Source organism: Gadus morhua, chromosome 19 (assembly GCF_902167405.1).
Source record: "Gadus morhua chromosome 19, gadMor3.0, whole genome shotgun sequence".
Classification (NCBI taxonomy): Eukaryota; Metazoa; Chordata; class Actinopteri; order Gadiformes; family Gadidae; genus Gadus; species Gadus morhua.
This window is the reverse complement of record NC_044066.1, coordinates 14,570,978-14,585,977: the sequence shown is the minus strand read 5'-3', so window position 1 is coordinate 14,585,977 and position 15,000 is coordinate 14,570,978. Positions and strand designations below refer to the sequence as shown.

The window sequence follows — 15,000 nt, the reverse complement described above, 5'->3', positions numbered from 1 at the left end:
TGTGTGTGTGTGTTTGTGTGTGTGTGTGGTCGTACTGTCAGCAGGGAGGCCTTGGTGGTGGAGGTCTCGTCAGCAGACATCTTCTTCCCGGTGAAGACGCTCTTCAGGTTCTTCCTCACCTCGCGGTTGAAGATCACGTAGAAGAAGAAGATGAACACTCCCTGGAGGGGAAGTAATGAAACACTTAAATAATGCTTAAAGGGCCAGTGACCCCCTGAATCAGCTGGAATTATCTTAAGGGCCAGTGACCCGCTATTTCAGCTGGACTTGTCTTGAAGGACCAGTAACATGGTTTTCAGCTGGAATTCAAACACTGTTTAATCCAAAAAATATATATTGGGTCAAGAGTTCTAGGAAAGGGAATCTAAAATCATGAGCGATGTTATAATTCAGCGACAGTGATAAAATGGCATAGATTAGCGCGTTAACAATCAAGGCAAGACAAATGAGGAGGCTCTACAGAGGGGGAGATGACCAGGCCAGGGGGCGGGGCCAGGGGGTGGGGCCAGGGGGCGGGGCCAGGGCCAGGCCTAACCTGCAGACAGCTGAAGACGGCGAACATGTAGTGGAAGGTCATGACGTCGCTGTTGACGGCCAGCAGCCCCAGCAGCCAGGTGGCGCTGATGAGCAGCAGCAGCAGGAAGGCCATCCGAAGAGCAGGGCTGGGGGGGTCAGGGAGCACACACAGGAACACATGAACGCAGACGCACACAGGAACACATGAACGCAGACGCACACGTGAACGCAGACGCACACATGAACGCAGACACACACGTATGAACGCAGACGCACACATGAACGCAGACGCACACATGAACGCAGACGCACACATGAACGCAGACGCACCCACAAATAAATATAGACACACATAACAAAGACATGAACACACACATGAACACAGACACACACACATGAATACACACACACGCACACACAGAAACCCACACACACACACACACGAGAACACAGACACAGACACACACACGCATATTTTAAACGTACATGGCTCCAGACTTCTCCATGGCCTTCTGTCTGCGACCGCAAGACGCCTTGGCAGCAAATACAAAGATCACTATATTCACCTGGAGAGAGAGAGAGAGAGAGAGAGAGAGAGAGAGAGAGAGAGAGAGAGAGAGAGAGAGAGGAGAGAGAGAGAGACAGAGAGTGAAAGAGAGAGAGGGATACAGAGAGACAGAGAGAGAGAGCGCGAGCGAGCGAGCGAGCGAGAGAGAGAGAGAGAGAGAGAAGACAGATGGAGTGATTTGGTCATTCCAATAAAGCAATTGAAATTGAATTGCGAGAAACAAAAGTAAGTAAGTTAAAGGTCATGAGTGAACCAATTGGAGGAATTTAAAACAGATTCAATCTATTCTTTGTCATGTGTAAGTGAGTTCCTCCGGTAGGTCAGAGAGTGGAGGATGTGTTCACTGTGTGCTCAAACACATCTGTAGCAGCGTCAGCTGTAAACCGGTAAGATATTGAGATATTGAGTTTGTGGTTCTGCTCGGGCGCCTACCAGGACGACCAGGGAGATGGGTCCTGCAAAGCTCCATATGAGGGTGTCGTGGACCGACAGCCAGCAGAAGTCTGGGTTCCCGTAGCCCTGAGGATCCAGACCGACGGCTAGCCCTGGACACACACACAACACACCGTGGTGAACAACAATATTAGATGGCAGCAAGTTGCTACATGTCTATACAGAGTCACCCTCGTGAGAACACCTTAGAGAGAGAGAGAGAGAGAGAGAGAGGAGAGAGAGAGAGAGAGAGAGAGAGAGGAGAGAGAGAGAAGAGAGAGGCAGAGAGAGAGGCAGCGCGCGGAGAGAGAGCGAGAGAGAGAGCGAGCAGGAAAGCGAGAGAGACAGAGAGAGAGAGACAGGCAAAGAGAGGTAACAGAACAGCGTGGGGAAGTGAGATCTGAACTCTGAAGTCGTCCCTCTGGGGACCCAGGGGACATCAGGTGTGAGCTGAACGCCAGTGAGCGGACGACCCCACACACACGTCAACATCAGGTGTGGCACCGTGCCGAAGTGAACCAGAGAGCCGCCACTGACCGGTGATGATGGCGGGGAAGCCCCAGCCGATGGCGTAGTAGAAGCGCATGTGTCCGTGGTTGATGTTGCGGACCTCGGTCAGCATGCGGTAGATGTGCAGCCCCTCCACGAACATCCAGGCGAACGTGCACATGTAGAAGTAGTGCAGCAGGATGGCTATCACCGTGCACACAAACTGGGGAGGCAGAGGGGGAGAGAAGGGGGAGAGGGGGGGGAGGAGAGGGAGATGGGGAGAGAGAGGGAGGGGAGGAGGGCACCATACAGAGGGGGGAGAGAGAGAGGGGAGAGGGGGGAGAGAGGGGGGAGGGCACCATAGAGAGGGGGGAGAGAGAGAGGGGGGAGAGAAATGGAGGGAGGGGAGAGAGAGGGGGAGAGGAGGGCACAATAGAGAGGGGGGGAGAGAGAGAGGGATGATTTTAAGACTTGTTGAAATAAAGACTGCAAAAATCGTCAACATGGGAAATACATTAGCTGAGGGCTGGGCGATATGGGCCAAAATGAATATCTCGATACTTTTTTACTATATCTCGATACACGATATATATCTCGATATATTTTGAATCTCCTCTAGAGCACATCATAAATGCTCGATTCACCCATGTCTGGCATAATGTTACGTCAGTAATAATTCTAGTATTACTGAAACATAAGTCTGCATGTAGATTACATGAAACAACATATTGTTTAAACTCATTAGTGCTTTCTATTGGAACAATTTAGAACTTGCACATAGAAAAGGAAAATCACAGCAAGTTAGATTTACCAACACAGCATTTATTCAAACCGTTAATTATTTATTAACAGTTTGAATAATAATTATTATATATACACTGCCAGACGAAGGATCCAGTGCTATTCTTTTTCGAAACCAAATCCTCAGTTTCCATCCTTTTTCTCTCTCTGTCTGTTCTCACTCACCGGTCGGAGGTACACACACCTACAGCAGCGCGCCTTCCAGACTACGTCACACACGCGCGTCCATGAGAATCTCGTGGACTCGCAATGGGCGGGGGGAGTGAGTGTGTTTAGAGAGCCACAGGAAAGAGCGAGAGAAGGGAACGCTGTGCGTTAAACAAACCCCGAGAAGCCCAATCCCTATGAGAGCTCCCCACGCTACGGCCATCAGGAGGCGCACAGAGCTTTTGGCCGTGATATTATATAAACAATTATATTATATTATATATTATTATATATAGAGCTCCGGGAGTCGCAAACGGCAACAATCACTTTCTCCTCCGTGCTGCAGTTCACCCCGGACTGCACTGCACCGAGTTTGACGGTTGAACGCTGGTTGGCTGTTACGTTACACATGTCACTCAGTGGCCACGCTGTTGAACGCTGATTGGCAGTCTCTACGTTCCTTTGTATGAGATCTTTCGCTCGAAAGCACAACGAGTATGCCGGCGGCGGCAAAAAGAAACATTGCGTGCCAATTTATATTCGATGTTCGCGATAGGGGCATTTTATACATCCCCTGGAGAACATCTCGCGATACATCGCATATATTCGATATATCGCCCAGCCCTGAAGTAATTTCCAACTTTACTCTCGTCAGGTTTAGTCCACAGACTGTTTAACTCCTTGAACCCGGCATTCCACCCCGGGGCAACTATAGATGGGTTCTGCATTCACACTGCCTCGATCGAAGCCCAATGCACCGCCTCGATTGGCTCACATCATGTGATTGTTGCCATGTTGTCTGTCCAAACATGTTATGTTATGTCTTGCTTATAAGGTAATCGGGCCCTTAAATTCTCTCTCTCTCTCTCTCTCTCTCTCTCTCTCTCTCTCTCTCTCTCTCTCTCTCTCTCTCTCTCTCTCTCTCTCTCTCTCTCTCTCTCTCTCTCTCTCTCCTCTCTCTCTCTCTCTCTCTCTCTCTCTCTCTCTCTCTCTCTCTCTCTCTCTCTCTCTCTCTCTCTCTCTCTCTCTCTCTCTCTCTCTCTCTCTCTCGTCAGGCAATGTCTATGAAAGAAGAGAGGCTGAAGAAGGGCGAGAGAGGGAATGATGGCACGATTGAAGGAGAGAGAGAATGAGAGATAGACAAGCCCATCAATCACTCGTTCTCTCGCTTAGGGCACAGTGCAATAGCATTCCTTAGCTCTGGTACACACACACACACACACACACACAAACACACCTCTCGACACGCACAAACACACACACCTCTCCGCACCACACACACACAGACACACAAACACCTCTCCACGCACGCACGCACCACACACACACACACACACACACACACACACACACACACACACACACACACACACACACACCACACACCACACACACACACACACACCACACACACACACACACACACACACCTCGCCGTCTCCTACTGCAAATTCTTTTTTCGACAGCTTTTTTGGTTCCTACGGAAACATCGGCCTCCCTTGATCTCTCTCTACCCCTCGTTGTCTAGACTTCCTGTTAACATCTCTCTCTCTCTCCCGTTCTCTATAGTTCCTGTAAACCTCTCTCGCCCTTGTTGTCCAAACTCCCTGTAAACCTCTCTCTCCCCCGTCCTCTAGACGTTCTATCAAACTCCCCTTTTTATGTCTTCCTGTAAACCTTGCTCGTCCTTCTCTAGATTACAGAGAACCCCAGGGTTCGTCTGTCGGCAGCAGTCTGACAGGCCGCACTCTAACTCCGCCCACATCATCTGACTCCGCCCCCAGGGTAACACCTGAGACTCCGCCCTGCAGCCAGAACACACCGCTGACACCGCCCGCAGTCCTTTGATCTGTAGGGCCTCAGATCACCATTACCATGAACATGAACCTAACATGACCTGAACATGACCTAACGGCACTACGGTCCACCTTACGGCCGTTCTCACATCACTCAATGACCAAACATTAGGTTAACTAACCGCCAATGAGCCAAATTAAGGCGTGGCAGTGGGCGGGGCATAACTTCCAATAGATTCTACCAGACCTCTTACCGCTATCAAGTATGTCCAAATGACAAGTTAATCAAATCAATTCAAAATAAATAATAGAATAGCAACAGCATCAGGAGCTATGGTAATTGAATAGTCTCACTAACAACTAGCTAAGTTAGCTCATGCTACAGTAAGCAGTGTAACTGACCTAGCCTGTATTAGCCTGTATCTAGTATGAATTGCCACCCGGTTGAAGCCTAAATCACAGTATAAATGAGAAGCTCTCATAGATACAGCTACAGCAGTGATCTCCTGCTACCGTTAGCGGTAGCCTCCGTTGGCTAGCTCCGCTGGGCGTGGCCGGCGGCGTTGGCCAGACATTCCTAGCCGCAGCCCTCATTAGCGTAGCCGCGGAACACTTAATCTGACAAACATGGATGGGCTCTCAGGTCGGCTAAACCCCTAACCCCTCCTGTCGACGGCCTGCCGACGTGCCCTCGGGCCAGGCAAACAGTGTAGCACGGCTACGGGGGGGTAAGCGCAGGGTAAACACGCAAGGGGAGACCACTTCATCCTGGGGTAAGACCCGCCATCACTCCACTGTGTGTGTGTGTGTGTGTGTGTGTGTGTGTGTGTGTGTGTGTGTGTTGTGTGTGTGTGTGTGTGTGTGTCTGTGTGTGTGTGTGTGCATGTGGGAGGGTGCGTGCGTGCATGCGTGTGTGTCTCTTTGTGTGCCTGGGCCTGATGTGTGTGTGTTTTTAGAGTGTGTGTGCGGGTGGTGCGCGAACATGCGTGTGTGCGTGTGTGTGCATGCTCGTGTGTTCATGTGCGTGTGTGCGTGCGTGTGTGTGTCAATGTATTGAGCGATGATCTGGTTTCAGTGTTACCATGGCGTTTTATGAACAGATGTGTCGCTATGGGTAAAGGCGTCGGCTTATGCAAATGTGAACCCAAGGTGGACCAATCAGAAGGGGGGGACTCACGGGGTTGTCCGTCTGGTTGATGCCCAGGAGGAAGACGAGCAGGGAGAAGAAGAGCGCCGCCACCAGGTTGCGGTGGATGGCGGTGAGGTTGGAGCGCAGCCGGTGGAGCAGGCAGAGGAGGAGGAAGGTGAGGAGGAGGAGGAGCAGGGACACCGACACCGTGGTGTAGGTCACGATCCTCAGGGGCAGCACCTCCCCGTGCTGCGAGGAGAGAGGAGGGAGGAGGGAGGAGGGAGGAGAGAGGAGAGAGGAGGTGTTAATGGAGGAGGAGGAGGAGGAGGAGGAGGAGGGAGGAGGAGGAGGGACATGAGGAAGAGGAGGAGGAGGAGGGACATGAGGAAGAGGAAGAGGAGTGATGGTGAAGGGAGGAATGATGATGATTAGGAGGAGGAGGAGGAGGAGGAGGGAGGAGGAAGGATGAGGAAGAGGAAAAGGAAGAGGAGGAGTGATGGTGATGAGGTAGAGGAGGAGGAGGATCAGGAGGAGGGATGAGGAGGAGGAGGGATGAGGAAGAGGAGGAGGAGTGATGGTGATGAGGTAGAGGAGGAGGAGGTGGAGGAGGAGGAGTGATGCTGATGATGAGGAGGAGGAGGAGTGATGGTGATGAGGAGGAGAAGGAGGAAGAGGAGGAGGAGGAGGAGGAGGAGGAGGAGGAGGAGCAGGAGGAGGAAGGTGTTGGAGGTGTTTGGTACCTCTCTCTTTGAGATGTCCATGAGCAAGGCGAAGCTGGTCATGTGGTTACACTGGCAGCTGATGTGTGTTGTTCCTGTCCAGCATCTCACAGCCTTTAGACGACCAGGCCCCGGTCCCATCCCTACACACACGCACATAGACGCACGCACACGCAGACACACACACACACACACACACACACACACACACACACACACACACACACACACACACACACACACACACACACACACACACACACACACACACACAATAAGAAACAGAAAGAGAACAAAAAGTTTATGACGGAATAATGATGGAGTTCTTCTATAAAATGTTATATTATATAGTGAAGGAACATTTGCATTACCATCACAGCATATTACTCATAGTGTGTGTACTATATTTGATGTTTCCCTTTTTATCATTTCATCATCATATATTGTTTTCTTCTATAAGTGTTGGGTCCAATGAATGAATGAAATGAGTACGTTCTCTTCTACAGTGACATGCTCTGCGACGCTGTGACGCTGTGGGTTACAAGGGACCTACAGGAGGGAGTGGTTCCAGAAGACACACACGGGCTTGGTCCTCTCCTCTGTCTCCAGGAGGCGGAGCCTCACAGTGACGGGCGGCTCCAGGGGGAGGGGCAGGGGCAGGCCCTCGCTGTGCAGAGTGGCGCTCACGATGGCCGAGTTGATGACCGGCCGGTTCGGTATCCTGGAGGAGAACACATCAAGGTGAGTGCAAGTGGAAACACAGGTAGAAAGACAAGTGAGTAGGACAGGTGAGTACTGGCGGTATAATTGTTTGTCTTCTTTTAGTAAAAACATAATTTGCATTTGACATGGTGGGAATCCCGTATTTGGGTTGATGAAGCGCACCTGTGTGTATTTAGGGGAGGAGCCACAGGTGAAAAGGTAGACGGGAAGCGGGACAGTTTTTTGACCGCTCAGTGACAGCCCCTTCTGATATATATGTTAGAAAAGGTTTATGGTGATCCTTCATGGTATCGTTTTTTTTTTTTAAATAAATACCATAAAGCTGACGGACGATCCCTGACTTTTATTTTGGAATCGGGAGCGTGTCTAAAAGCCACAATCCCGAAAGACTGTGAATATTTTGATTAACCGCAAAATAAGTCATAACAACAGGTATACATACATGTGTCAGATAAATGTATGTAAAAATACATAGGGAGAAATGCAAGAACTGCAGGTAGAAATGCAGTGAGAAGGGTTCCCACTCCTTACAGCTCATCATATTCCTGAACCTCTGTGTGCTCACGGAGGTTCATAGAGCCCTGTATGATCCGTCATTAATGGCCACCCTGATCTCTGTTGAATGAGCAACATGATCCCCAAATCTGTACAAGCAGTCAAGAAGAATAGCCCAGTTTCACCATCGAATCACAGACTCATCCCACATAACATTTTTTTACTGACTTACTAATAACTACTTACTTATAATAATAAACTATTGAGTATGAATAACCACACCAACAGATTGTTTTGTAGCATAACAATTTTCTATGAAATGTTTTGGGTCTCTCATAAACTGATAATTTTGGAGGTTTTCCAAATGTTTTCTAGGATGGAAAAACAACTTTTCAAAACCAGGTTTTCCCATGATGCTTTGGAACCCTGAGTGGAGGAGGGTCAGTGAAGGAGATACAGGTACACACAGGTAAGTACAGGTAGAAATACAGATGAGTACAGGTAGAAACACAGGTGAGGTGGATCCGAGGTGACTACATGTAGAAACTCAGCTAGCACAGTTACACACAACTGAATCTACACTACAGAGTACAACAACAAGTGTACACAGGTAAAGAAAAGTGAAAACATATAGATACATGTAAAACATGCACGCACTGCAGGGCAGGGTGAGGCTGGACAACCGTTGTGCATTGAGTAATCAGTGTGTACGGGTTAAACCGGCCGTCTGCACACACACTCAGGGAGAGATGTTCTGCACGGCAGCATGGAGCACCAGCTCATGTATCATTATCTATAAACGTATACAATAAACCGGCTTCAACCCCACCATCCAGCGACGTCCTCTCGCTAGAGCAGCCCAGTAAAAGCCACCTAGGTGACGTGTAGTATTGACGTTGCTACACATGTTTTTACACAAATACACACACACACACAACCTCACACAAACACACACAAAGACAAATACACACACACACACCCTCACACAAACACAAATACACACACACCCTCACACAAACACAAATATACACACACAAAGATACACTTACACACCCTATCACGTGTGCACCCATTCATGCGTGCGCACACACACACTAACACACACACACACACACACTCACACACACACACACACACACACACACCCTCTCACGCGTGTGCACACACACACCCTCTCACGCGTGTGCGCATACACACACACACAAACACACACACACACACACCCACCCTTACCCATACACAAACACACACACACACACACACACACACACACACACACACACACACACTCACACAAATACACACACCCTCTCACGCGTGTGTGCATACACACACAACACACAACAAACACACACACCCTTACCCACACACACACACACACACACACACACACACACTAGGGGTGCAACGGATCACAAAGCTCACGGATCGGATCGGGTCACGGTTTTTGAGTCACGGGTCGGATCATTTTCGGATCAACAACAATAAAGATAACAAGACAAATGTGACTTTAAATAAAAAGTCACATTTAAAATAAAATAACTGTGTAAAAACAAAATAAAGTGAAAAATTAGGTAATAATCCTGCTTCCTTTAAGCATGGTCAATATTTAAAAAATTTGCAATTTGAGGCATTATTCCTTCTTCTTTTTAACATGGTTAGGATAGTAAATAATCCCTAACCCTGGATTTACAATTCAGGATGTCTGCATTGCCTTGGGAGTTTAGAGTCTACACTCTCCCAAGGCAATGCAGACATCCTTATCTTCTTTTTTTTAGTTTGGGGTTTTATTTGGCATTTTGTAAATCCATTGATTTCGGTTGGGAGACTCATGCTCATTGCAAGGGGGGTTGGTTGTAGTCTTTTCGCTCGGTTCTAGCCCTACTGTTGATACGCGAAAAGACTACAACCAAACCTAAAGACGTCCGGTTCCGGTTCCGGTTTACGTTTCAATGGGATTTACGGAACGCAAAATAAAACACAACAGAAACTGTATTTCGCTACGATACTTGATGATGTTGTTAATACCGGAATTGTCCTCTAAACATGCGCTGATCACGTCAACGCACAACTTTTTTTTTTAATCAGCCGATCCGCGGATCACTTGCGTCCCGAACCGTGATGGTTGATCCGTACGGATCACGGGAAACCCGTGAACCGTTGCACCACTAACACACCACACACACACACACACCACACACACACACACACACACACACACAACCTTACCCACACACACACACACACACACACACACAAACACACACACCCAGCCCTAACAAACATTCCATGTCGCTCTCCGACCCCCCGCGGAGCTTCAGAAGTCGGGCTTACGTCATGTGTAAATATTATGACAGCTCCCCTGGATACAGGCGGGGAATCTGAGGCTGAGCGTTCCCGACGTTCCCGTGAGACGGAATATCTCCAGATACAAGCTCAGTCTGTTTAGCAGGAGGACCCCCGGGAGGAGACTACAGAAGCAGGCAGACTGTCTTCAGTTGTGATGAGGGCTGCTTACGTGCGAGGGCACAAGCTAAAGCATAAAGTGCCCTTCCTGCTGCCTTTCCCAACTCACTCACCATAATAGAAGTTAGGATGGTCCATATATGGTCATTTGTACAAGGTTTTAACATCGGGAAGGTCTGGGACTGAACGGGAGACCTTTGGGGAAGTGCGATTAGAATCACAAACGCGGAACCCTGAAGGTAAGAACCAGTATCCACGGCGACCCACCACGTGGAACTGGGGTATTATCGGTTATTATGGGATATGATGGATATTATGGGATGTGATGGGGTATTATCGGGTATTATGGGATGTGATGGGATATAATGGGATATGATGGATATTGTTGGATGTGATGGGATATTATGGGATATTATGGGATGTGATGGGATATTATGGGATGCGATGGGATATTATGGGATATGATGGATATTGTTGGATGTGATGGGATATTATGGGATGTGATGGGATATTATGGGATATGATTCATATATTTGGATGTGATGAGATTTTATGGGTTTTGATTGATATTATGGGATGTGACGGATATTATGGGATAGGCAGTGGAGCTGAAGGTCTACCTGAGGCTTCGTCGATCAGGGTCGTAGCGCTCTGGTAGCAGCTGTCCAATGGACTTGTACACGATCACCACGGCAACCGGCAAGTGGGCAGCGGGTTCGGCGTGGCGTCGCTTCCTATTGGCCGCGGTAGGCTCCTCCCCCTCTGGGGCATCGGTCTGGGCGTCCGAGGGAGGGAATGGCTCTTCTAAGGAGAGAGAGAGGTTGTTACTTGATATTTTACTTACACTTTAAATGCATCAAACATTTGAAAATCTCCAACCACCGTTATATTTGTAAATAATTCATGTCTAATCAAGATATTTGACAGCCTCATTACAACATTCCTGTGAAGTTATACATTCTTCGTTATATGTAACCATTTTAACATATTTATTGTATTAAATTATAATGCATTTAGATTATCTAATATAAGTCATAATTGTTTTGTTCTTTGGCAGTGTAAATCATTGTTTCGTATTTCAACACAGCTCTTTAATTGAACTGAGAGAGATAGAGACCAAGGGAGAACTGAGAAGATAAACTAAACATCTGAAACTGAAAGCAAAAGCTAACAGATTCCTAAAAGGCCGGACGTTAAGTCCCCAGTGTTTCCTACCGGGCGGCTCCGGGCTGTGGGGGTTGAACTCGGGGAAGTTGATGGAGGAGCCCAGCTCGGGGGAGTACGCCTCCTGGATGTCCTGGAAGCGGGGGAAGGTGGTCCGGTCCGGGTCGGATGTATCGAGGTAGTCCACCGTCAGGACTGGAGAGGGGAGGGAGGGAGACAGAGGAGGGAGGAGGAGAGGAGGAGGGAGAGGAGGAAGGAGAGAGAGAAGGAGGGAGAGCAGGAGAGATGAGGGAGGAGGAGGGAGGAGGAGGAGAGGGGGAGGAGAGGGGGAGGAGAGAGAGCAGGAGGGAGAGCAGGAGAGGTGAGGGAGATGGGGGAGGGTGGAGAAGAGGAGGGATAGAAGGAGAGCGCCGGAGAGAAGAGGAGAGGAAGGGAGATGGGGGGAGGGAATAGGAGAGGAAAGCGAAAAAGAGAGAGAGAGAGGGATTAGGAGGAGAAGAAGTGGAGAAAGGAGGGAGAAAAGGAGAGAGGAGGAGGAGGAGAAAAGGAAGAGGACGAATGCAGAGGAGAGAGGAGACACGGAGGACGAGAAGAGAGAGGAACAGGGAGGAGAGAGCGAGGGAGAGACATTAAAACACGCGTCTGTGCTCCTATCTCTTCTAACACACGTGCTGGCGGTCTGAGCCCCATCGAGGAGGGCGGCTCCTCTCACTCATGTTGTCCGTGACGATGGTGAAGGGCTTCAGGTAGGTCTTGCGGACGTTCTGGGCCAGGGTGCCGGCGTAGTCCTGGAAGCTGTGCAGCAGCAGGGCGACGCCCCCCTCGCCCCTCTGGATCTGCTCCCAGTGCTCCCAGTGCTCCTTGGTCCCGGGGTCCAGCAGAGCACTGCCCGCTCGCACCAGGTTCTGGAGGAGAGAAGAAACGTCAGGAGACACGCCTAACCCGGACCCTAACCTAATCCTCCGGTCAGGGGCCAGGCCTAACCCTGACCCTAACCTCATCCTCCGGTCAGGGGCCAGGCCTAACCGGACCCTAACCTCATCCTCCGGTCAGTCCTCACCCTGACCCTAACCTCATCATCCGGTCAGGAGTCAGTCATGATGCCTTTTCCATATGATGCCAATTGCCATGTCCTTTACTATTGCCTTTACTTTTTCTTCATCTGATTGACTTTTCTTTTTAATGATTTTTGTGTATCTTTGTATGGTGTCCTGGAGTGCCGAGAAAGGCGCCTTCAAATGACATTTTAGTAATATTATAATCCAGTCATGATCCAGTCCTAACCCTAAACTCATAATCTGGACTGGATCGGTCATGACTGATCCAGTCCCTTTCTGAAGTCTTTTTCTGAAGTAGGAATCCACACATTCTCTCCAACCATGACACCCCAGCATGAAACACACACACACACACACACACACACACACACACACACACACACCACACACACACACACACACACACACACACACACACACACACACACACACACACACTCACACACACAGTCAAACGACCCCCTCCTACCTCGTTGAAGTCGGCGTCCCGCGTGGCCGTGAGGTCGAACCCGGCCTGCCGGCTCTCGTACTGCAGCACGCGCACCAGCAGCTCGTTGCCCGTCTTGATGTCGTTGCCGTAGTAACGCTGCGTGTTGTTGGTGGCGCCGTGCAGCAGGCGGACGATGGCCTTGGAGCGGGCGCCGTCCATCACCGACTCGTTGCGCCGCAGCTCCTCGTTCTGCCGCCCGGGAATTCAACCGTCAACCACACTCAAAATGGACGCCCTCACATTCAGGGCGTTTTGCAGACGCTTTGATCCAAAGCGACTTACAGTCAGTACGTTTGTCAGGAGAAGGAGAAACAATATATGTCTGTCGGTACAGTAAGGATGTTCATAGGACCAAGTGCCAGGCACTAACAATCGCTAGGTTAACCCATTCCCCGTATACAACAAAGATAAGCTAGGATAAGATGCTACACGATGCTAAGTTCTATTCTTAAGTGCAAGGACGTACTACAGACCATAAGTGCGTAATAGGGATGTGGTGGTGTTGGGGGCTAAGGGGGGAGCCTAAGCAGAGTCTGTGTGAACTCTGTGTGAACTATGTGGACTCTGTATTCAGGTTGTCATGGGAGTATCTTAGCATAGCTTTAGTTGGCATAGTTTAATCCAGCCGAGTAGATTTCTATCACATCTATCAGATTTAAATCATATTTTCGCTTAATTATGCACATCTTATCTTGGTTGGTCTTATCTCAATTGAATTTAATTTAATTAATCAAAGCTCGCCAACCTTTAATATAGTTGATCTTAATCAAGCTTATTGTTGCATATCTTATTTTCAAATCGTATTATTTTATTAGATTAGCCATGTACAGCTATGAGCTACCAGTTACCATCTTATTTTAGAAAAGTTTGTGTTAGCCTAGCTCTGCTCGCTATTTTCTCGAGGGTTAGGGATAGAAACTTATTAGCGTCGTTAATATAGCGTGTTTTAGCATAGCCTAGCCTAGCTTAGCCTAGCTCACCATTTTCTTGAGGCTGGAGAAGGAGGTGGTGGTGCAGTTGAAGAGCTCTGGGGGGAGCCAGCCCTTCTCATCGTTACAGTGACGGACCGCCGTGCCTGGGGGGGAGACAGGGGGAGAGGGAGGGAGGGAGAGGGAGGGGGAGAGAGGAGATAGAGGGGGGAGAGAGAAGGAAGGGGAAGGGAGGGGGAGGGAGAGAGAGAAATAGAGGGGGGAGGGAAGGGAGGGGGAGGAAGTGGGGGAGAGGGAGGGAGGGGGAGGGAGGGAGGCAGGGAGAGAGGGAGGCAGGGAGAGAGAGCAAACATTTTGAATGAATGACTTGGGAAAAAATAATGGATTTATTGATGGATAATTGCTGAATGAACTGATGGATGTATAGATGGATGAAGTACAGAGGGGTGGATGTATAGATGGACTTATAGACAATAGATGGATGTACTATGGATGAATGGATGGATAGATCAATAGATAGATAGACGGATGTACTATAGAGGGGGTGGATGGATGGGCATATGATGGATGTCACTCACCGATGGAGCCTTTGGGACAGTTGATGGCGGCTGGACGTCCGAACTGGGTCTTGGGCCACCAGATGCCAGCGTCGAAGGCCTTGGGACAGCCCTCGTACACCACTGAGAAAAGACACAGCTCGTTTCACTCCATCCTTCCCTTCTCTGCTTCCATCCCTCATTCTTTCATTCATGCTCCCTTCCCTGCCTGACCCAAACCCCTGTTGTTCACCTCTGATGGAACAGGTGCAGAGAAGCAGGAACAAAGTGAATCTCACCGCAGACCGAAATAACCATACCATGTACCCTCTTGCAGTGCAACTAAACAAAATACGATTTCTTTTAAACCAATCACAGTGGCTGTTTGACTCCAAACTGAAAGTTCCAGGTTCGATCCCCTAGGGTCCCCCTCCGTTAGCAAGAGGTTTCACTGTACCGTGTGTCACTTTTGATAAAAGCCTCTGCCAAAAGACTAAACAGTCAAAAGTAAAAAAAGGACAAATAACTTCAGTGCCCAGCAT

The 15,000-nt window shown here is 49.1% G+C and overlaps 1 protein-coding gene and 1 long non-coding RNA gene across 2 annotated transcripts in view; one reads left to right on the top strand and one right to left on the bottom strand.

The window, feature by feature from the left end:
• celsr1a (cadherin EGF LAG seven-pass G-type receptor 1a) overlaps positions 1–15,000 on the bottom strand; it is a 94,526-nt gene that overhangs the window by 8,639 nt on the left and 70,887 nt on the right. Inside the window, 15 exon segments of the mRNA XM_030342458.1 lie at positions 36–161; positions 536–662; positions 1,003–1,082; positions 1,517–1,629; positions 2,054–2,228; positions 5,927–6,127; positions 6,619–6,688; positions 6,690–6,740; positions 7,151–7,318; positions 10,902–11,085; positions 11,497–11,640; positions 12,158–12,350; positions 12,973–13,182; positions 13,974–14,068; positions 14,501–14,602. Of these exon segments, the coding sequence (XP_030198318.1) occupies positions 36–161; positions 536–662; positions 1,003–1,082; positions 1,517–1,629; positions 2,054–2,228; positions 5,927–6,127; positions 6,619–6,688; positions 6,690–6,740; positions 7,151–7,318; positions 10,902–11,085; positions 11,497–11,640; positions 12,158–12,350; positions 12,973–13,182; positions 13,974–14,068; positions 14,501–14,602 (2,039 nt within the window).
• Positions 1–15,000, top strand: part of LOC115532595 (uncharacterized) — a 44,128-nt gene that overhangs the window by 26,516 nt on the left and 2,612 nt on the right. The window lies entirely within an intron of this gene.